The 24,305-nt window shown below is 42.0% G+C and overlaps 1 protein-coding gene across 3 annotated transcripts in view; it reads right to left on the bottom strand.

Annotated features, from left to right (window-relative positions):
- Positions 1–10,110, bottom strand: part of TAOK1 (TAO kinase 1) — a 32,991-nt gene extending 22,881 nt beyond the window's left edge. For 2 of the 3 annotated variants that reach the window (XM_009073766.1, XM_009073768.1), the window contains exons 1-5: positions 9,883–10,110; positions 5,773–5,844; positions 2,526–2,627; positions 1,725–1,770; positions 742–838 (exon numbers count right to left, since the gene is read on the bottom strand). In XM_009073766.1, coding sequence (XP_009072014.1) covers positions 742–838; positions 1,725–1,770; positions 2,526–2,627; positions 5,773–5,844; positions 9,883–10,014 — 449 coding nt within the window. In that variant the 5' untranslated portion in view covers positions 10,015–10,110. The remainder of the gene's footprint in view (positions 1–741; positions 839–1,724; positions 1,771–2,525; positions 2,628–5,772; positions 5,845–9,882) is intronic. The other variant, XM_009073767.1, reaches the window with a different exon arrangement.
- Between the last annotated feature and the right edge of the window lie 14,195 nt (positions 10,111–24,305).

The raw sequence follows: 24,305 nt of genomic DNA, 5'->3' as shown, positions 1-24,305 counted from the left end.
AAAGAATAAACTCTTCTATAGGACAGACTCCAAAACACACCAGTATTCACATGGTCGAGCTACAAAATATCCACACTTCCTCCAAATACAAAGTCTTTAACCTTTAGGGTAATTTTTTTTAATGTGGCCCTTGATTATGGAATCCTTTGCCTTAAATATTAGTCTTAATGTTTATCTTATAAATCAACTTAAAATGGCACACCTGGATAAGCTTCATATACCGTTCAGCAAAACCTTCTGAACCAAATATGTCTTTAAAAAACATTGGTAAAGGACATCTAATAATGGAACTATTCAAATCCTTCATCCTACCAAAATGCAGCCAGGTACTTTAAGCACAAAGAACATTTGCATCCCAAACTTCCTGTGTGCTTCCCAACATGTAAAGTTAATTTTCCAAGTATTAATGCTCTCCCACCCCTGCAATCTTGGCCTTGCAGTTGCTACAAGCTGGCTGGGTGAACTTAGCCCTAGTGACTGCTTCAGGGACAATCAGCATCAGATCAAGGATTGAAAAGCTTAGCACACTCAAAGGAATCCTGCAGAAATCATGAGCACCAGCTGTAAGTGCCTGTGCAGACACACAGCTCGCTGGGGTTTGGCTACGATAAATCACTCATTTGGGAGCACACGGACACTGGGAAAAGAAAATCTCTGCTCACAATATTAAATTTGGGATGAAGGGGATACAATCAACAAAATAAACTACCTGTGTGAGACAGCAAAAGTAGAACCACTTACCTATGGATCATATTGTGAGAATGCAAGTATGCTAATCCCTGGAGAGCACCATGGGTAATTGCTGCTATTTCCACTTCTTGCAATGGCTTTTTATGAACTTCAGGAAAGAATTTATGTGAAATTCAATGTTACTGAAAACAATACAGTTTGCAGCATACAAGAGAGTACTGTTAACAATGTAAAGAGAAAGTATTACAGTTTCATCTTCACTAGGTTCAGTATGAGAAACAAATGTAAAAACAGTTCAGAGTACAATCTACAATCAGATATAATCTTCTAACTGCAAACCAGCAGTTCTTCACTACCAAAGAAACTACTCTGCAACCATAAACTACATTCCTGTCAACTCTGTGACCATTCTCCTAAATAACCATTGAGACTCAATATCCAGTTTTCCATTAATGAAGCTAAATCCCAAACCCTAGAACTTTACAACAATTCACACATGAATAAACTGTAGCAATACAGATGAGACTGTGGCAGCTCAGCCTTTTGTCCTGAAATGCTTCTGGCAAGGGAAGGAGATGAACAACTTACTGGCCACACATATATCTTCAAAGAAAGATCACTTCAAGAAGCCTGACAGAAAAACGACCACTTAACAAAAGACCTCATCAAGCAAAACCCTAATACTGCTGCAGTGCTATTTCAGTCACCAGGCCTGCAGTTGTTAGTGAGCATTAGGATCACAAGCAAGGGCTTTCAGAAATAAATCTTGAACTGTCATGACAGGAGAACCTAAAACTCAGAAGAAAACAAATAGCTGACTGACAACTTTAAAATAACATGAACTAAGGGGAAATTAAGAACCTAGGAAAGCCAATATTCTACATAAAAAACATTCCAGCCATGTAAGAATTTGATAAACTACACACTCTGCTCTCCAATAATACTATATACTCAAGGACAATTCTCTGATGTTGCAACCTACTGAGTCAGTACTATACTTCTGACTTGCAAACCAACAAACATGCATAACATACCTTCTAGTAAGTCTGATGCTGATCCTAAACAATATTCCATAACAAGCTGTATGGGAAGAAATTAAAATAGTTAGTAAATGTGTGTTTTCTGGACTCCCATAGAGAAATCTAGAACTAATCCCTGAAGCACAGAGTGCAGACTGCCATAACAAAGCAGGTATTGCTTGGAACCTAAGCCCCATCCCAGCACTGTCACACTGAGCCCTCCCACAAGGACAGCTCTGACTGAAGTAGCACAGCCCTTCTGTGTAAGGTACCAAGCCACAACACTTGTGAGGAAGGCAAAAGCACATTCATAACCAGCTCTGTATTGTATTACATATCTTATTTTATATGCACATACTTAACAGGAAGGTTAAATTGCACTTAACAACCTTATCAGGGTATTAAAGGGCTATTTAGGGATTTACTTAAGATTTTGCCCCAGTCAGATTTCAAAAAGAGAACTAACACTTTGCCCTACAGATATACTGAAGTTAATTCCTGAACAGTACTTACAACTTAAAATATTAGTACAACAGTATTTCTTTAGTATACTGTATACAAAATTTTCAGTGATGAGGGTACATTATTTCAAATACTCAGTTCCTCAAGCTAAACACACCGAATAGCAGCTCAGTTCCTTAGTAAATCTTGTTTCCAAGAAGCACATTCAGCTTTGCTGAGCACCTGTAAGGTCCTTGGCTCTGCTCATCTGAGCCTGTACAATGCCAGTGCTCAGGTGCCTCCCAAAAACCAGCTGGAGAGATTTTAAAGCTCCCTTAGCCCAGGCAAGGGAAGTGCAGAGCAGCAGATGCTTACCCATGCTGTATGCTCCCGCAGATAGCAGCCTTTGTATTCTATACTGTTAGGGTGTTTTATTCTTTGGAGGAACTTGACTTCCTTAATAATATCCTGCCATTTCTGTAGAGAATAAAAGGAACAGAAAGACTTTATAAAACTGCTACTTTTTTTTGAGTTGTTGTTAAGTTAGTATGTCATTTAATTACTTTAAGAGGCAAAACTATCTCAAGGTTCCAAATCAAAACAAATCTGCATCAACACCATGATGTTCCCTGCTTAACTCCTCACCAAAATTAGTTGATTAGATTCTAATGTAAGGATCTCTCATCGGTGTAACACTTGATATGTGTGCATAGGATATACTGGAAAACACTTACTATCTGAGCAAGCCCTCAAAAAAGAAATGATCATCTTTTAAGGGACACCATTTCTACTGTCAAATCAAACAAACACCCCAGCCTGAAAGAAATGTGGGTGATAAGTGGCCCTCAGCAGGACCAGCTGGCTCTCTCTTAATTCTTGTAGCCATAAAGACCTATCCCTACTAGTCACTATATTACACAGGACAAGACTCCATTTATCAGCCACTAAATACCTGACAATGTTCTTGATAATGTTTCTCTGTTACTAGTTTAGTCTTTACAAGGACTGATGTAAAATGAGTTACCTGCTAGATAAGGGAATGGTTCTGCAGCATAAAATATATATAAACAGATAAAACAAAGCACAGGTTTATACCAAGGGGAGCTCTGCCAGTGCAACTTTAAAGTACAGAAGAGGCCAAAATCACAGAATCCTAGAATTTAAGGGTTGGAATGGACCTTACAGATCATCCAGTCCCAACCCCCTGCCCTGGGCAGGGACACCTCCTCACTAGATCAGGTTGCTCAAGGCTCATCCAGCCTGGCCTTGAACACCACCAGGGTCGGGGCAGCCACCACATCCCTGGGCAACCTGTGCCAGTGTCTCACCACCCTCACAGAAAAAACATTTTTCTAATATCTGACCTAAACTTCCCCTCCTTCAAGTCAAGTACCACTGTGTGCCTAGGCCCTGCCATTGCTCCCCTCAGAGTCCTCCATGTCCTCCCATCTGCAGCATTGCCACACACAAGAAAGGTAAAAGCTTATAACAGCAAAAGTACAACTACCCTGAAAGATTTTTCCAACCAAAACGCAGTAGCTGAAACCATTTAAGTATGCAGGTGTCAACACACTAGCGTTGACACTGCAAATGTTTTCGAGCAAGAGTATCAGTTCTGAGAAACTGTATCAGTAGAGAAACCTCACCCAACACCCAAAGGTTCAGAAGCTGTTTTCCAGGTCCTGTTTGTCTCTCAGCACACTCTCCCTCGGGTGTGGGTATGTGGCTAGGACTCACAGAGAGGCAGAGGGCCCACCTACCCTAATGCTTTGGAAAACGTGCAAAACCCAAATCCTCCTCAATAAAAATTTTCATGCTAGAGAAACAAATGAAACCAGGAAACAAATTCCAACTGAGGCAGTTGATTGACCAACTGAAGCTTTTCTCAATGCCAGATGTGTCCTAAGAACGACACAGAGCAGCTATACAACAAACTCTCTCACTAACAATGGAATGACTCAATTGCCTTTTACCTTCACCCTCAAAGGCCTTGAGGTACTAAGCAATACAAACCAAAATCACCACATTAAACTTCTACATTGGGAAGAGAGAGGTGATATATTAATCAAGAAGTATTCACGATTTCCTGCATTAAAAAAGAGCTTCAAGATCACATTAAGAGCACAGTGTGACATTTTTCAAAAGTCTGAAACTTATTTTTAGCATAAAATATGTCCTTATTTTAGAGAGCAATTGTTCCCATCAATGATAAAATCTGATTATGAAACCAAAGTAAATACAAATGATACGAGGATGCCCTTAATCAATTTTCTTTACATAGGCTAGATCATAACTCCAGCAAACTTCTGAACAAGACAAATAAATACAGCAGTAAAATAGAAAGTGTTTTAATCCTGGTCTTATTACTTTCTTCAAAATAAAGAAACATACGCATTGAAGCCAAACAAAAGCTATTTCTGAAGCATGCACAGTTTGGTTTCATTCATGTGAATAGAGTATTTATAGCTCACAGTAATTAAAACAGTAGGACAAGTAGCAAGTACAAATTATTCTTTCATCAGTACACAGTTAAACAAGTCACTGCAGTGACAAAACAGAAACAGGCATAGCAAATTTAACTAGGGAGCTAGAATTTAGGACTGCTAGAGAGACACTGCCACCTCTACCTCCTACACAAACATACACACACAGAGAGGAAGGAATGGTTCAGCTCCTTGGAGTGCAGATGATCGATACACAAAAGGCAAGCACAGAAAGCAATGAGTTCTCAATCAAACTCATCGGAGCAAGACTGTTTCTGAGATTGGAATACAGAGAATGGAGGGAGGGAACCACCAATGCCTCGAACAACATGCTTACAATAAATAGTCCTGTTGAAAAAATCATGCCATGGTTTGATAGATGTTATTTACCAGAAATAATACCAAATCAGCTGCTGGTGTCATGTTGGGCTTTTCAGGAATCTGTACTAGCACTTAAACATTTCAGTATAAAATCAACTATCTCTGCTAAGTGTCCTAGGGAAAAAAAGACACATTGGGGGTGGCCATGAAAACACTTAATGCCCAAATCTCAGAGGCTCAGTTTTACAGCCTGCAAAGACTGCCTTATGCCCTGGCTTGGGCAGCTCTTCAGCAATTATGCTGCTCTTCAGCTTTTCACACTCATCCACTCACCACTGTGCTGCCTTTGTTTTAGCTGCCCATGAGCACAGTCATTCCAGGGAAGGATATGCTCTGCCTCAGGACTTTGTACAAGCAGGGCTCCCTCTGCACCTCTCACTACTGCACCCACTGCTATTATTCCTTTGTCCAGGAAGCAACATGGATTTTTTTGGAAAGGTATTTAAAATGGAATGTATAAGGGCAATAAGACACTAAGACAAATCCAAATTTTTTTTTCCCTTCTACACATTTATGTGGTCCCAAAAAGAGTTTTTTGTGTCCAGAAGAAGACAGAGTCCAACTCCCTCTTCCAGGAGCAGATTAGACAGAAACACAGTGTGAACAGTAAATTAATTTGTTTTGTTTGCACAATACCCTCATTCACCTTTACAGTTACAGAAAAGATCTCTCCTGCAGGAACCAAAGCTAATTAAAATCATCCCATACAGTAAGTATTTGCAGTGGTCAAGATTTAATAGGTAACATGTTCTACATACCTCATTGGACTGCTTTCCACTATATGACATTTTCTTGATGGCCACCACCTCGTTGGTGCGCACATCACGTGCCTGGAACAGGAAAACATCATGCATCAGTTTCTTCAGGTCCCAGTTCCCCATAAGATGCAAACCAAACATAAAATAATCTTTAGCCCTTAGTTAACTTTTACAGAGTTAAACTAAAATATCTTCCAAGGGCTGTGACTGCTGCATCTATTAGAAGTTTCTTTCCGAAGTGGAAGATCACCCTCCTGTCTGTGAGACAAGGTGTGACATTTTTCCATGCTCAGGATCCAGCAAGTCTCTGCAGGAACTGAGTGCTGTGACTCGTAAGCTAGAAATCACAGCTTATAAAAGCAGCTCTGATTCAAGCAGAAGGGATTTTCCCTAAACCAACTTCTCTCCCTGCTCAGGTTCATTCCAGACTTAACAGAAGTAAGGCCCAGCCCCCTTGGCCCACTCCAACCATAAGCAGAGATGTCACAAGATGCACAGAAGCTACTTGCTCCAGACACCAGCAGCTTTCTCCCCAGTGCTCCCAAAGATTAGCTACTGTGTCTGAAAGGAAGGCAGATACAGAGAGATGGCAGTGATCTAAGTGACCCATCTTCAGATTAGATTTTCACCTTCTCAGCCCCACAGGACTGTTATTTACACTGCACAATACATGCACAAGGCTTTTGACACTCCAAAGGCAAAACTCCTGACTTCAGACAGCAACAATCCAAGGTAAGACTAGACAAGAAATTTTGGTTTTTTCAGCACCAAAGCAAGGGCTCATTCCCCCAGGCAGGAGACAGGACTCCAAGCTTTCCTCTGCTAAGAATTCCAGCAGCATGGGAAGGTGGTGGAGGAAACACCTCTGTGTCTCTCTGATATGAATAACCAACTTGGACATGAAGCCAATGATATCAATCAGAATAATGTGCACCACAGCATTCACTGATGAAAATGCTGATTTTAATACAGTTGTACTATCAAGCACAGCCTATCAGAACATGGATTAATGAATTATTGGGGCTCTGTCTTTTGTAAAAAGGTTTTTCAGTTATGTTTTAATTCTGCTGTTCATTAAAGAGACTCCCAGAATTCCCTGTCAGTCTTTATTTCAACCAGTTATGATAAGCTTGAACCAAAACTATTTTTAGTTTTCTTTCTGTTTGAGAGGATCTCACTGATATTACCTCTAAGGTTGGGTGGGGGGTGCCTATTTTTGCATTTTGAGATAAAAAAAAGGAAGAATAAAATTCTGGCTCCTAGATCTTTATTAATTAAAGACAATCTCTGAAACATTAAATCAGAGAAGAACTGCAATAAAACAGGCAAGCAAAATACTAGAGTAGAGCAGAAGAATCTCAGCTCTAACAAAAGAGAGTGGGTTATTCTTCTGCTCCATCTGCAGTATTCCAGTGTAGTAAGTTTCCTGTGTCAAGCAAAAGCTATTATTACACTGCAGAGAGTAGGGTAAGGATAATACCAAAATGATTCAGAGGTGCCAGACTTGCAGTTTGTAAGAAACTAAAACCATGAGGTGAACCAGCAAAATTCGTGTCAATTATGAAAGAAAAAAAAAACCAAAAAACTTTTTGCCATTGCAGGACGCAACAGAAGCAAAGAGACATGAGTAAACACTCAGTCAATTTTCAGTAGGATCAATATATCACTCCTTGCTGGGATCACTGCTTAAAAGGGAAGGTAGGTAGGTACAACTAACAGTGAACACTAAACTGCATTTAAAAAAAGGCAGGGGAGATTTCAGGATTATATGGAGTTTTCTATTTGTTAATTACCCTCACATCTAATTATCAACACCATTTTTTGGCTGTATGCAATGAAAACTGCCTGGTGAGAGGCCAAACCCAAGCAACTCACCCCTGACTGTGTTTGCTGAACACCTCAGTCCTATAGCAAGGCTTGGAGAGGGAGAACCATCCCAGCTGACACCCCAGGAATGCTAAAGTCATGGAGTTTCATTTGCATTTTTAGTTTCCTTGTGATCTTGAATAACAAAAATAACAGTTCCTAGACAAAAGCCAGGAAGATGTACAAGCACAGCTCACTCAAACCATCCAAATGAACAAGGCTTTTATGACAGACATGTATGCACATATATCCTGCTTTGCTCCAAAGACTGCAGACAAAGGAGCAACATCTGGTGACCAGAGTAACTTCAGCATTGATACAAGCAAAGCACTAGCAAGGGAAAAGCAGAGCATGTCACTGGCTTTGGGGATATGCTTTTAACCACTTAGAACTAAACTAGATAACTTACAACTATAGAGAACTTACAACTTTAGAGAAAGTTAATTGTTTGCAGTAGCAGCATCAAAATCTTGTTAAAGCAATATAAGAATTTTTTCTCTACCTTTACAGAGCAATAGGGCACAACACCTAAATTCCCCCATGTTTTACTTCTTCATACTTATTTAACTCACACTAAATTTCCCTTTCCATACTGTCTTTCTCAGCCCCTGGACTTCTGTTTGAGGTATGGGATACATTATATGGAACAGTTTCAGATCCAAGCTCTCAGGACTGCCAGTAGTAAAAGAAGATACAACATAACTTACAGATTAAAACTTCAGAACAGAGATAGCAACAAGGTGTCTTTATCAGAAACTCTCTTGACAAAAACAAAACCCCCTAATGGGTTGGATCTGTGCAAGGCCCTTTTTGTAAGGTCTTTTTGCAAGTGCCAAATTAGAGGTACTTTCTGTCAAAGCAGCACAATCCAAACACCAGCAAGTAAACAGACTCTACAGAGAAAAAATACTGATCTATAATGAACTGGTAATCTAAAATGGGGCAAAGAGAAAAAAAGGGGCTAGAAATTAATGGCCCCTGACTTTCCATCTCTATGCAGAAGGAGCTGGTAATGGGCAATCAGCCCTTACCACAAGGACAAAGTTCAGGCAGGCTGTAAATGCCTCTGTGGCAGCTTCCTGCTGGTGTTTGGGAATGCTGTTCACATCCAGCTCGTGGGTTACCTCCAGCTGTTTGCTGTGTTTCCATACCCATGTGGTTCATCTGTGCTTCTGTAAGATACAGTGTTCCCAAAAAGCTTCCATAATATTTCCACAGGAAAAGCAGATTTGTCAGCTCCCTCCTTCTACAAGCCCTCTTCAGCCAACGTGAGTAAATGAGGTGAATTTAAGGCTACAGGTGAGTTCTGTTTCATCAGAAAACACCTCCTCCCCCAAATCTGTTCCCAGACAGTGGTGGCTCATAGTTTTAAGCAGGGAACAAAATTAAGAAGCTTTTCCTAATTAGTTCATCTGTGCTGCATTAAATTTGTGCTGGAAGGTTCCCAACATGGTCTGCTGCAATTATTAACACTGAATAGGCATCTCATAAAATAGTGACACAAATGGCTTTCTGAAGGAAAATTGGCAGGTTTGGCCACACCTCCTATAATTATAAACGTGAAAAGGTTTTCTGAGGAAAATGTTTTTTTCATGAAGGCCTCACAGTACTTGGTTAACACACAGCAACCTGCACTGAGGTTACCAGGAGGATCCCACTGTGGGTTTTGCTGCACAAGCAGCTTGGCAAAAATTCTGCTGTTGAGACAGTCACATCAAGTAAGTTTTATGCAGATGGATACTGGGATTCTTGTCTGCAATAGGAAAGGATGTGACAGGACACATGGCAATAAAAGCACCAACACTCAGGTGTCAAACACAAAGAATGGCTTTGAGGGAGCCTGGGGGTATGCACAAGGGAGAGAGAACTCAATTTTCTCTCAAGGAACAAGAGAGGATAAGGGGATGATCAGACCATGAGAACTGCATTGCCAGTCAGGACTGATGGAACACAAGTCCGTGTTTCAATTTGCAGATAAATCCCTGCTGGCAACATAATGATGCACCTAAAAGCACTAGGCAAAGACCAAGTTTCCAGGTTTTTCTTTTCAGCTGGTATGCAAACACCTTGCAGATACTGCGAGTTGTGGACAGAGTGAGACTGTACACAAGAAAACATCTCTGCTCCAAACACCACGAAAAGAGTTACAGTCATTTCTTTTCATCAATAATACACTCAAGAAAATCTATGCCCACAGTTTAAAAAGAGACACAGCCAAAATTCACAAGTCATGGAGCTACTTACAAAATAAACTGCTCCGAAGCTTCCATGGCCAATCTCTCGGAGATCTGTGAAGAGCTTTTCTGGATCTTCTTTGAAGAAGAGCTCTGCAATTTCGGGGTCCTTCAGGCTGCCCGCTCGGCTGGTTGATGGCATCCTGCTGGGCAGTTAGCCGACTGACTATCTGGGTTTAAAGTGCTGCTTCAACCCTTGGTTCATCTGTATGAATGGAGCCTCTTCAGCATGGATTACTGCAAGAAAAACATTGCAATCCTTCACTGATTATCCTCTCCTCAAAGAGCCCGAAACAAGCTACAGCAGAGCAACTTCCACTTCCCCCAGAGCAAGCAGCCCTGGTGTGCGAGGCAACACAACCTGTGTGCTGGGATAATGTCACAGCCCCACTGTGACACCAGTCAAGCATTTCTCCAGAACACAAACCAAAATCAAAACACAAAATGAGACGTGTTCTATGCTCCAGCATCTGCTCAGTCACCTGCAGAGCAGTCACAGATTCTCTGACCTGCAGCGATGACCAGTTTGTCACTAGTGAGCCCACATTACTGTGACACTCTTCCTCTGGAGTTAAACCCACTGTGTCTTAAGGAATTGTTTGGATCTTGTGATGTCTATCACAAAGTGCCTGTTCTTCAAAGGCTTATCTGCAACCCCCTTCTCCAGAGGAACAGCATCCAGAACAGGAGACACTCAGCTCCACACACAACACATGTCCTTCTGCTCTGCTCCAGCACAGGCAAACACACGCTTTAATTGTGATGGCACATGAGACAATGGACAATAGGCCATTGGCAAACACTTTCTTCAGAGGAACTTGCAAATTCAGACTCAATTGGGAACGTACGAAATCCTTTCTGTCTGCACCACGAGTTAGCTTCCATTGACTCCAAGTTTTGTGTCTTGGAATCTACCCAAAATAAGAGTATACTCTCAAGTTGTGCTAAAATCTTACTGTATTTTTACAACAGGTGATTTCAAACAACCACTACAAGTAAAATGCACTTCTCCTCCCCCATTAAAGGAAGGCATTGGGATTTCATCTCAAATCCCTGTAAATTGTCACCAATTAAAACAATTCTGTCACTGGCAAACAGTTAATTACACATTTCGCTTCTTTCCAAAACATTTCTGTCTGGCCAAGACTTGTGCTTTTTTTATTCTTATTTTGTAGCTCAAATTTCTTTTTTTAAAAAAAGTTGAGTGTTTTTTCCCCATTATGAAGATGTGAAGGACAACAAACCTGAGTTTTATCAATGTATCAGAAAGCTCTATCCCTGCCCATTTCTCCTCCTCTTCTGAACACTATAAACTCCACCTTTCCCCAAGCCTCTAGACCATCAATGAATCATTTGTTTTCCACTCCCTGCAGAGCAATTCCTACAAGGATGGAAAAAGACATATTCCTGCATGTTTGTTCTCAGTGGTTCTCTGCTCTAGACAGTTGCAGCACGTCAAAGTGCCAAAGACTGCCTGCTCCTTTTTAGTCCAGGGATCTGCCAGCATCGTTGCAAAGGGAGCAGGACTGCGAGAGACAGCCAAGACATACCTAGCTGTAAACTCTGCAAGAGCCTCCAGTTTTTTCTGATGAAGATGTGTGGGAGAGAAAACGTAGAGAAGGGAAGCAAAATCCAGCATTTTCATAGTTTCCCTCCAAGCAGTCAACATTCACCAAGATTTATAATGCAACCCAGAAAGTGTTTCCGTGCTAGCCCACTCTGAGGGACTAAGGAGAAGCTGACACTCCAATCCCAGTGGTGAACCAAGGCTAAAAACATGTATATACACACACACACACACACACAGAGAAGATATGCAGCTGCTCTCAACTCTGCTATACTGCACTGCTGAGCACACACACATTTCCCAGCCATGCAGGATCACTGCAGGAGCCTGGGAAGCAGCAGCATCCGCACACGATGTATCCAACTGCCAGCGATGCCGAGTGGGATGCACAGGAATGGGACTGCCATATCCCCACCTTCCCTTGCATAACACAGAACTAATACCATGTGGGAAGGGAAATAATTAGCTCCAGCTCAGCCCGTACCTGAAGCACACTACAGTTATGAATACTGGAGGAAAAAGTGGGGGTTTATTGTTATTTTTTCTTTCTTGCTTATAAATCAACAATATTCCACTTGATTCCAGCTCTAACAAGCACATAACACTGAAAGACAACTGTTTCACATTTACAGCCCCCAACGAAACAATAGACAAAAAGCGTGTCAGAAAGGCAAGAGAGAGGAGCTGGGGGAAGGGAGCTGATAACCAGAGCACACTCAGTATTATTGAAGGAATGTTTCTTGGATCGACAGTAATGATGTCATGTTCCATCTTTTAAGAAGCATCAGATTCTTACAAAAAGGACATGGTTGTTCAAAAGCAACTGCTGCAATCCCAGAATGCCCTTTTCACTACATCTGTTAGTCAGAGGGGCTAGGCTTGGATAAACCTGCTAATATGGCCAAAAGTCACATGTCCCCGGGAGCGAGCGTGCGTGTGCGCACCAGCGCGAGGGGAGCACCCTGCTCACTGCTCAGATGGATTACAGCCTTCTCCCCCTCTCCACTGACCCCCCGAAGCACAACCAGCCACCAGACTCCTTCCTGGCATCTTTTCTGAGCATGTCTCTGCAATGTCATCCGCAGACTTCTCAGCACGGCTAAAACTCCCACCAGGCCCACCAACAACACACACAGATGTGGGATGGGACAGAGCAGGACTCCTCACCTCCTGTGGGACAGCTTAAAACACAGCTTTTCCTCCTTTAATCCTGAGAGCATTGAGACAAATTTCGTGATCTTTATCCTTAGAAATAATTGCTGCTTTGAAATGCATGAGAATAAAAGCATTAAGTGTTAAAATCTATTTAACAGAACAGTCACAAACGTGTACATGACACTGTGCTTATCTGATCTGCTTAGATGGAACAATAAAATGCATCAATGCAAATTCCATCCATAAGAAAGCTTTACACAGTCTTGCTTAATAAAGTGCTCCCATTTTTTTATGGATGGTACAATACTAAATTGCTTCAGTCTTCTTTTTACCCAGACAACAGGCCCTGCCTGCCAAAGCTCAGCAGTGCAGCAGCAGAGCTCTGCCTCCTGCCTTGCAGTAATGACACCTGAACGCTGTGGGGAAATGGAAGGGAAGGCAGGAGAAGTGGCATGCAAAGTGCTTATTGCATTATTTTAAGTGTATTAAAAATACAGACAAGGTCTAAGATTTTTTTTAAAAAAGAACAACAACCCTACAACTAAACTGCACTGAAAATTAAATCACTTACCAGCAGGCAGCTGGTTCTCTAAACTACAGTCAAGTTGCACGTGGGTATTTTACATTCTTCCACCAGTGCAGTCTCTTCACTACAGGTTTTCTGGATCAGTGCAGTGATACTGCTACATTCAATTGTTCCTAGTGGATGGGCCTGATTATCTCACCTTAGACAGCCCAGATCAGGAGGTGGCTGGATGCTGGCCCTGGCCAAGAGACAGGCACTGCAAACAGGACACAGCACCTGTGACCGTGCCTGGCTCTGCAGCCTGCAGAGGAGCTCAACCTACCTGCCACCCTGCAGGCTGCTAAAATTAGATCAAATCAATTCACATTTTTTCCTAGTTGTCAGTCATACAACAAGAGAATATTGCATTGCATAAACACAACTCCTGGTACTTAGATCAGCTCCACACCTAACCAACGAGGTGACGTAGGAACCTGAGAGAGATTCAAAGCAAACCACGGAATGACCAAGGACAGGACTGGCCCAACTATTTCCACACAGTAGGCTGAACTCACCAAGTTTAGTTAGTGACTACCATTACTGGTGTAAATGACACTGACTACAGGCCAAAATGTTTTATCAAATTACTTTCATCTGAGCAACTATCAGTTAGCACAAACCGCACACACATCCACAAAAGTCTACGAATCGATAAGATGTCACATCCCTGTAATTATGGCTACACCAAATGTACACACACACCCCTTGGACCTCTGACATAAGGAAGCTGAAGATGAGGACGGGATAAGACCTGTTCTCTTCAGAGTTTTCTGCCTGCTGCCATGTCATCTCAAGCTGAAGAAAGACCCACCCCTGTGACTAACATCCCCTGGGACGCTGCAGAGCAGAACAAGCAAAGCTTGAAATGGTCAGTTGCCATATTTAAAGTGCATATTTAAGGCTTATGCTACAGAGACCTCAGAGAAATTAAAATCTGTCTGCACTGCACTAAACTCTCTGACGGCTGTTAGTGTCACAGATAACTGTTTCCATGTAATAAATCCATGTACTAAGAGGAGAATGTGTTTGGCCTTCCCTGCAGAGGAGGAAACCTACTCACTGAGATTTCTCACCCAGTGAGAATGGTGGTGACTAGGAGGTACTCACTTGCACTAACCACGAGATGCAGCAAAGCACTTTTAGTTCCTTGAGATGGTTGAAAAGTTTGCAGAAACCAAATGAAGACAGAGTCACTTGCAGATGATTAGCACTAAGGAGCAGCACATGTTGTCCATACAAATGACATCTCAAGGAATTAATATACCCAACAGCCTTCAGCTTCTATACATAAGAATATCAGAACCAGAGCTAAACAAATAGCATGTGAGCACAAAATGGAAACAACAAACAGATTTCTGCATCCATCATCCTCTGTCTCTCCATTTCACCAGGTGCAAGTCACGCCACGAGGTCCCCAGCAATGGCCAGGGATGCTGACAGGAATCCTGTCCTTCACCACTGGATTATAAACAAAGTTATGTACAATTTGAGACATAAATCTGATATAATAGTCATCTGCTATCCCACACACTCAGCACAGTAACATCCATAAAAACTTCCCTAGTATCAGGCACAGCTACACTGTGTATTTTTCCCTGATAAAGTGAACATTCAGCACAGAAAACTACTGGTCATTTGCAGACCTTAGTCAAAGAAATTAAACCACCAACAAAACAACCCCCACACACCACCAAAAAAACAACATCCCACCACAATGTAACTTCACTTGGAAACTCTTTTTTGTAAGCATCTGCACTGCATGCAGTGCAAACAGTTGCTAAATTTCAGTGTAATTTCCTCTGGCAGGATCTAATGCAAAAGCATCAAATGGATGGGGAGTTGAGTGTCATCATGCAACTGTCAAAAAAGGGAAAAGGGATTTTCTCTTACTTGCATATGGGTCAGATCCGGGGAGTGTATGAAGCTGAGATTAAATTATCCTCTCAACACACTATTAAAAATTTCCTGAATGGCTTCCAGCTGACACTGAAAATTTCCACAACTATCATAAATATGATAAACTCGAACTACTGAAAGAACTGACTTCTAATTTCTTTTTTCTTTTACTTGCAATTATGCCAAAGTAAGAATTAGAAGGTAAGAATACCTAAAGAATGAACAGATGCTAAGAAAGATTCAAATACTGATGTATAAAAATTTCTGTGTGGCATTGAACACTTGACTCAAAAGCACAAGCAGTTTTTTGGAAGTAGCAGACAAATCACTTCTGAGTTTTATGAACTCTGAATAAAAGCCTGCAAGGTAAGAAAAGTAAGCAGTGTAAGAAAAGCAAGACTGTAACCTGGAATGGGAAGTGGAAGGGCTGTACAGTCCATGGGGACACAGCAGAAAAGATGATGATGGTCCAACATCAGAAGAAAGAGACACTGATCACACCAGGCAGTGCTGATGTATGTCACTTCAGGAATGATGCTGCTACTCTTGACTACACTGTGTGATCTGCATATAAATAGGCCTTTAAAATTTTAGCCTGATGAATGCTATGCATGGAGTTACCTTATCCAGAAAGCTAAAAGGCAGAGACTCCCCAGTACTGGGCCCACTACTTCATGTGCTGTTCCCAAAATGCAGGTGCCAGGCAGCCTGCTGAGGTGGGGCCTCTCCATCAAGGCACAGAGAGTTTTGTTGCCTTCTCTGAAATTCAAGGGATCTGCAGTCAGTGTGATAGTCAGATTCAGGATTGTCTTCCTATCCATCCTTCTACACATCTCAGCAAACACAGGGACACACATTCATCAGGTCCTTCATGATTCCTGGGAAAGTACATTCTTGATCACTGTGCTCAACTTCTTCCAGCAAGCTTGTCAAAACTACATCTGATGGTTTATATTGCTTTCCTTTTCTTCAAACTGTTTTTAACCCAGGCTCTGGTCCACCCAGTCAACTTTTTTCCTGTTCTGACCACAGCAGAGCAGCTCTCAAGTGCCTTAACATGCACTGGACACATGGAAGAAGAGTTACTCAGCTCACAGCAGAAAGCAGCTGTTTCCTTGAACAGCTAAAAATCACCTTCCTATCCATGCTCACTGACCCCACAGTAGATGGCATCAAGACAGTTACACTCCAGGTGACTGTCACAATGGAAAGTCTATCAGCATCTCCAAGCCCCTCAGAATGGACAGCAATTGTAGTCCCTTGACTCCTGTGAAACCTCATACCACAGACTCCTCAAGCACTTGGCTAAGCCTCTCCACCAAGCTAATAACACGTTACTTTTTCTCCTCCTAGTTCTGCAATTTGGAAATCTTCCTAGAGTGGGCAATTAAGGAAGAAAAAAAAAATCCCAGAAATGAAACAAGAAAAGCCTGGAGTTGCAGCAAGTGGCATTTAGCTTCTCCCATGCCCTGCAAAAGGGGCAAGAGGCACTCGGGAACATCTCCCTCGGGATCCTGCTAACTTACTTTTACCACTTAGCACTGAGCTGCAGCTCAAAGGAAAAAGTGCTGACAAAGTAATGAACTTGCCTTTCTCTTAATGATCTTAAAATCATTCTTTTTAGTACTCTTCTTCTCCACACTGGATCCAGCAGGACTGTCTATCATTAAGGAAAAGGGAGGTGCAGATGAATGACATTCTACACGAGACTGTTAGAAAAATGCTAAAGACTCAGAAAAAAAAATCCAAAATGCTGTCACAAAACTGATTAAAAAAGAACCCCCCTGAAATAGTGCCAACTGCAAGCAGAACAAAACCTCAGAATAGGCTGAGCAAAATGGATTGTGGAAGGTGCTTGAGGACCATGGGAAGCTCCACTGAGACACCACTTTCCACAGTGATTTTCAGCCCAAGTTGATGCTCCTCTGCATTCTGCCAGTCCCCAGAGGAAGGGAAAAGACACGATCCACTCAATCTCCAAGTCAGGAGTCCCTTCTGCTGCCAAAGCCTGAAGCAGGTGAGATCTTACAGCCATGCTGGACACTTCCAGAACTAGCCTTATAACATGGTCTCTAACCCCATGTACGCCCGTGTAACAACTGTGCTGCTTCCTGCACATGGACCAAAATTCTGCTCTGCAGCTGGAGTTGACAGCAAATTCTGGTCATGAAATGTATCCCTTTCATATCTTTCACATTCTCCCATCTTTGTCTCTCTAGAAGGAACAGATTATAAGGAGAAGATGAATCTGCACCTGGATATTAGAGTGAGTTCTTGCAGGTTTTTGTCCGTGAGCACCTATGTTCAAACAGGCTTTTCTTCCCCACACAGTACAACTTTCTTCATCTAACAAGGACCAAGTCTACCATTTCCAGTTAGATTCCTTTTTCCAATTTCTTTTCTGAAGATTTTTGAGGAATGGTTTTATCCTGAAAAAACCTCTTTGCAGATTTTTTCCTTTTCTCTCTGCTTCTCTACCTCTGTTTTTTTCTTGTATTATACTTCTTCACAGAATAGCCTCAGGAAGACACTTTTATGTTGGAGCACTGCTTGCATTTCTCTCATACATGCACTTGTAGACTCTGTGCCTTACTTTGATTTCCTCTCAAGATTCTGACACTAAAATGTCCATCATCAACTCCTTGAATTACTTACCCCAGCACACTTTCTGATCCTGCTGAGCTGTTCTGCTCCGATGTTTACTTTCCAGGAATGTCACTAGCAAAAGGGGCAGAAAGTTGTGTTTCCCAAACCTCCACTGACAAGCTCAAGATCTGTGTTTCTGGGTTGGGTGTAAATATTTGTTAGGATGATGCACACCAGCAGCAAAGCCAACAGTGCAATAATTATTCTGTGCTTTCCATTTCAAACAAAATGGAAACAGATTTCTGTATTCCTAATTATTTCTACATTCTTTCAAGTTTTCTAAGTAGTGGGAAAGATAAACTGGGGAAGCTGTCCCTGTGTTAAAGACAGATATTCTGAGCAAACCAAATCTATTTTGACAGGTTACATATGCCAGTTACAAACAAACAGGAATATACCTAACACTACCAGCACTCCTGAAAATATCAGTTTTGTTTACTGGAAATTTTTGCAACATCATTCACCCGAGAAACACCAAATTACCACTGACCCTTCCACTTACAGATCACAAATGAAAGACATTACTGATGCAGCTGAGAAACATCAATGCAAAAAAAAAAAAAAATCTTGTTTTTCCTTCTATTTAAAACAAAACATCCCATGGGATCAAAAATTAGACCTACAGAGCAGCTGAAGAATAGCCAGCACTCATTTCTCAAAGACCAATGCCATGCAAGTTCAAGAAGTGCTCACCATTCCCTGACATATTCAACACTAACATCTCCTGGATGTCTTTGCTTGTGATAGTTCTGGTACATTTATTAAGAAGGTCAGCTCTAAATTTAGTGATTCCTTAGGCTAGCAAAGCTATGAGGAAGGCAAGTGGAAAAAATGAAATCTTCTGTCCCTCTTCTTTTGCAATTCATTAGGTTCACAGCTGTTGCCAACTCTTTTCTTTTACTACGTAAAGCATCACATTAATAAACATTCTGGGAGTACATCACCAACTCTCCATGGCCATGTCTCCAGGACTAAAGAGTGCTAGGACAATTCCAGCATGGGAGATGCTGTGCTGGCAGCACACTGGTCAGGAAGAGGCTAGCAAGCAGCCAGTTGATGAGAGTCAATTAAGTCTAGAGGCAAAAATACTGAGAAATTCCAGCTGCCCATAAAAAAAAAAATTACTTAGATATCCTAATGGGACTTGAGTTTAAAGAAACCTTTTCTTGACCCCTAAGCAACTCTGTCCCAGAACAATAAATAGAGTAAATGTAAGCAAATTAGCTGTTTTGGATTCAGCATAAATAACTCAAAAATAAGCTACTAAAGCTCACAACATAGATAATTACCCTGGAGAAAAGAAGTAATTAAAAAGTAGCAGTATCACACAAAGTTTTAGAAAAGAGGCCTAAAAGGAAGGAATTCAAAGTCTTACTGACCAATCCACAAAAGAAAGAAAAAAGAGCTTCCAGATGAATTCCCCAGAGTGCAGAACAACTCCAGAACACACTCCCACTCCAGCCAGAGGCTGTGACCAACCCCCCCAATCCACTCTTATTTGAGCAAGTATGAACCTGGCAGAACTGAAGGCAGTAGGAGGGACCTAAGGTAGAAAATTAAGTTAAATACAAATAGAAAAATCCAAGAGAAAACTGGAAGATTCTGTGGGAATAACCTTACAAACCAAGCTGTGACAGCGAGAAGCCTCAGGCAGTCGCCCAGCCTGACCCACTACCAGGCTGGAAAAAAGCCAGGCAGGAGAACAAGGGAACAGGAGAGAAGGCAAATCACCTGCACAAAGAAGAGGAGTTCTTCCAAGACAAGCTGGTCCTCCCATAAATATACAAATTAAACATTACTGACCTATGTAGATGAGTAACCAGCTGCCCTAAGGTGTGACGTAGCTCCAGGGTGACGTACACTGAAGTCACAGCTGCTGTTCCCTTCCAGCAGCTGCTGCTCCAGAGCAGCTCCCAACAGCAGCTAGAGCCAAACTGAACAGCAGAATTAACTGAACTATTAATTAGTGCGAGCAACATGCTAATTACTTGGTGACCGTGATACACTACAAACTAGCAAGCCAAACATTTCTGCACTAGACTATGTGTCATTAAAATAACAGAACAATTCCAAAGGAGATTCAAAAAGAAGTGGAAAAAGTCTTGCTGACAAAATTATTGTGAGAATTAATTAGTCATAGGTGAAGAACAGAAATATCACCTCTGAACTGATACAAAACTCCGAAAAAAGCCAGAGGTCAGATAAATAATTACATATTTTGAGCAAGGGAAAAGGCTCTTGCAAGCAGAGTGACCACAGATACTGTGCAGGTCCAGCAGAATATTTGCATTTAAGTTCTGGAATGGGAGGGAAAGATATCCAACAAGTTTTATTTAGGGCAGCTGACAGCATCAAAAAGTACACAGGAACCTTAAAAACCTTGAGCAACAAGGCAGAGGATGAAAGGTCAAAAAGTAAAGAACCACCAAGCACATATCTACTCTTGAACTAAACATAACTCAGGAGCTGAGCCTGGTGAGACAGCTCAGGGAAAATTACTGCACAGTTATGCCAAAGATCATGTCAGACTGGTTTGTTTTTTTAAAACAACATGAAGAATTCATCAGAAAAATAATACAGAATTTCTGACACTACATTAGGAAGTCTCTGCCATGGCCTGCTCCTGGAGATGATTCTTCACTCACATCTAGCAATAAAATGGAAGTACAGTACAAAAAGGCCTCAGAAATGGGAAGTCATAAATGCCCAAGAAGACAAACTAAGCTGGAAGAGGAAAGGTGTAAGAGTTAAAAATCATACATAAAAAGGCTATGACAAGTGCTCAGACTCCAAAAACAAGGAGAGAGGCCATAAACTGTAAGAGCAACATATTTATAACAGAGTGAGGGAATACAACCAATCAAGCTATAAACAGCAAAATTAACCTGCAGAAATGACTGTGAGGTATTGAGTCCGAGAGGCAGAAACATTCCTTTCCAAACCAGACATTTACAGGAGTAAGAACATCTACAGCCAGGTCAGATAAGGTATTCCTGGATGCTCCTGGCACCACATCTGAGGCATCCAGTCATCACCACTGCCAGAGACAGCAGATAGGACCAGACAGGCGAAGTATTAGAACCTGGATGACAATTTTTATATTGCTACTCTTCTAGTGCCAAACAAGCATCACCAAAACACACCTAGTTATGATAAAAGTCTATCTCGCTTAACACAGGAGTTTATAAAATATAGGACTACTACCATAAACAGAAAAAAGGTTTAGTGAAAGGGAAATAATGAGAGTCCCTTACGAGGTTCTAGCAAGACACAGGTATGTGATGGCCTTTCCTCCCTGGGCAGAGGCAGAGAAGTCATTTCAGCACAGATGAGCAGTGAAAGACTGTTCTGTTCTTCAGGAGTGACCAACCCATCAGAGCACACAGAGGCATCAGCAGTACAGTGAGGGTATACAGCTGCCAATGAAGTTTGCAACTTACAGCAGGTTCAAAAAGGGGTTCAAACATATTTCAGCATGAAAAGAGTTTAAAGCCTTTTATAACTGTTAAATCTGTTCTACCAGATTATCTGCACCCATAAATGGGGTAGCTTTAGTGAGCAATTATGTCACACGTTTCTAGAGCCCGTGAGCACCTCCTTTCCTGCTGGAATTCCCCAGTCATGGCAATTTGTCCAGTTTTCCTCCAGCTCAGGTTGAGTATTTATTTTTCCAGTCTCCACATGACTGAGCAGAACCATTTTTTGAACAGCACACAACAAGAGGATGAGGCAAACAACCAAAACCAAACAACAGAAAATTAAAAATCACCTTTTTCACTATTCTACTTACTTGAAGAAATGCTTCTCCAGTGGTTTCTGCAAGGTCTGGATCCCCTCTCTTTATGCTTTTCACTTAAAACAATAGATGGTTTTCAGAATGTATTAAGATAATGAGCATAACCTTTTAATTTGATGAGTTTTATCTGCTTTCACAGAGAAAATGCTCATTTCTACTAATACACAAAACAATTTGTGTAGCATTGGCTCAGACATGCAGAATATGTCTCAATTGGATTGTTAAGATCATAGGACTGAAGGTCCAATTAAGTCCTGTTCCTGCTATTTTAAGCAACTTTATAATAGAATCAATCATCAAATAATAACCAATTCCTGAGAACTTCTCAAAGCCACTACTCTGATTACAGGGCTGCTCCAGAACCCCACTCTGCTTTGATTAGGAACCAATTTAGGATGAAGAACTGATTAAGGCAAACTTATTATTTTAAGTTTACACTGACTTACTCTTTCTCCCACACCAGCTTGAGCATTTAAAAAGTTTTCTTCCCTTTTCCAAGCTGAGGGATAAGCACAAGTAGAGGTATAATATGTGTCCCCTCGGCCTGTTAGCTCAAACAGCAAGTCAGTTTTGTCTCTCTTTATGATGCAGAAGAGAGAACTGACTTCCCAGACCATCCTAACAGCCCTTCAGTCCCAAATGAAGCTTTTGTTTTAAAACACCCCTGACCAAAATTCTCCACATCTGCCTATTCCCTGGATATAGAGCATTAAAGTTTTAAAATCACCGCTGCATCAAGGGATATACTCAAGTCTTTCACATATTTCTATTTCTAACTCATAAAGCACATTTTTATATTGCATATACTTATATATAATATATCTTTTGTCACGGCCTGACCATGCACTTTGTACTATCCCATTTAGGTATCCATATTGCAAATCCTCCAGCTCATTCAGTCCTGCTGCTGAGACTCCAGTTCTCCTCCGGATTGACAATGTTCCCTAACATTGCCCCAGCAAATTCCATTAACACAGTCCTTTCATGTGTACGTCAAGACCAAAACACCATTTAAAAGTGCCTGAAGACTGAGCCTTGAAAACTTATCAGCAGCTTCCCTTCAGCCCTCACTTCCTCACCAGCATGAATTCTCTCCTGTAGCCAGTTCCCAAACCATGGCACCACACTTGGCTTTACAGAATCTCCAAGATGCTGCTGTGCTGTACTGACCCTCCCCAGGACACCCTTGCTCCCCATCACCTTCCCCTGCTGCTGTGGCTGGGCAAGACCACACCATCACCAAACTGCCACAACGAATGCAGTGGCTTCTGAGAAAGACTTAAAAAATAGGTACCAGCTGCACAACCCTAAATCCACCTAGACAGGGCACCAGCAGTGAGAAGAGGGAAACTGGTTGTGTGACCCTGGGAATAAATCAGCCACCCATGGCTCAGACAGCCCTGGCCCCTGAGCAAGGAGGGAGACAGGTACCAGAGCAGAGGGCAGCAGCAGCTCATTCCCATCCCACAAGCTCCTGGGCCATCTGGTCAGCACAAGTGCACCAGCCTTGCACTTCCAGTGGCTGGGTGGGAACAGAGACCTCTCCATCCTGGCACAGAAGCAACCCGGGTGGTCTGTTTACCCAAGAAATTTTGGGCAGGTCTGCTGAAATTCCATAAACCCTAAAGATTTGTTGTAGAAGCTCTGACGTCACTTTCACACAGGAACAGCCATCCCAGCAGCAAGAAATGAGGCTAAAGCAGGAGAAGTTTGTCAGGCCCTGCTTCCCAAATTCCGGCAGTCAGTTTGTGTGCTGTGTTACAGCTGTTCCGACTGCTGACATCTCATCTCTATGTACTTATATACCCATTACCATAGTAACCAAATTCCTCAGAACATATAATGCAATTTTTGTATCTAGTGTATTAGAACAAAATTATTAAGGTTACAAAGGCAAGCACTCCAAAATTAGAAAGTGTCAGAATTCAGACTGCCATCTCCCTTGCCAACCCATCTTCTCTTGCTGCCTCCCTCCCCATCTCCCAGGCTCCCAAGCCACCTCTCCTGCAAACCTCCAGCTCCTGTTCTCCATCAGCTATAGCTCCTTCCTCTCTGACCCCTCTGCAGCCCAGTTTCACTGTACTTCTGCCCTGACATATTCTTATCTCTCCCCTCTCATCTGACTTTTATACCTCCTGCATTCACACCAGGCATTTTCCTCCTCCACACGCTGCCTGAGTGCTCTCCAGGAATGATTCACTGAACACAGGACAGAGATTCCTGACAGTCTAGGAACTGGAAACAAGAGGAGCACCTCTTGCAGGGAGAAGTCCTTCTGCTCTCCCATAGCCAAGAGCTGGAGCATCTGCTGCTGCTCTCCAAGGATAATTGCCTGCTCAGCACCAGGAGCTGCAAAATGCCTCGGCAACATATAGTGCTGGTTCACCCTCTTATTGCCCTTGCACTGCAAGAATGGGTCCCACCAAGGAATAAACTCCTGTTCCAGGAGGTGTTTTGCAAACACAGAGTCTCCATTCTGATAGAACCTGTATACAGAAATTAACCTTTATGCTTTACCTGCCTGTATCATCATTATTTCATACATACATCCCTAGGAAGAAGACACATGCACAGAATGCTAAGTGCTGTGTTCTCTCTGAACAGCAGCACCTGCAAGCACTGTGGAGTCAAAAGTGGAATCCACTGCAGTGGAACACACCCAGCACATCTCTCCTTACAGAAGGTTTACTAAAATGTCCATCAAATCACAGCCTGTTGCTTGAACTGCCTCTCCACTAGAAAGACAGGTTGAGTCAATACATCACTCTGCACACACAGAAGGTAAATGACTACATCTTTTCTCCAAAA

Source organism: Acanthisitta chloris, unplaced genomic scaffold (genome assembly GCF_000695815.1).
Source record: "Acanthisitta chloris isolate BGI_N310 unplaced genomic scaffold, ASM69581v1 scaffold1164, whole genome shotgun sequence".
NCBI classification, from domain to species: Eukaryota; Metazoa; Chordata; class Aves; order Passeriformes; family Acanthisittidae; genus Acanthisitta; species Acanthisitta chloris.
Note: the sequence above shows the minus strand (reverse complement) of the source record. Positions and strands in the feature narration are given on the sequence as shown.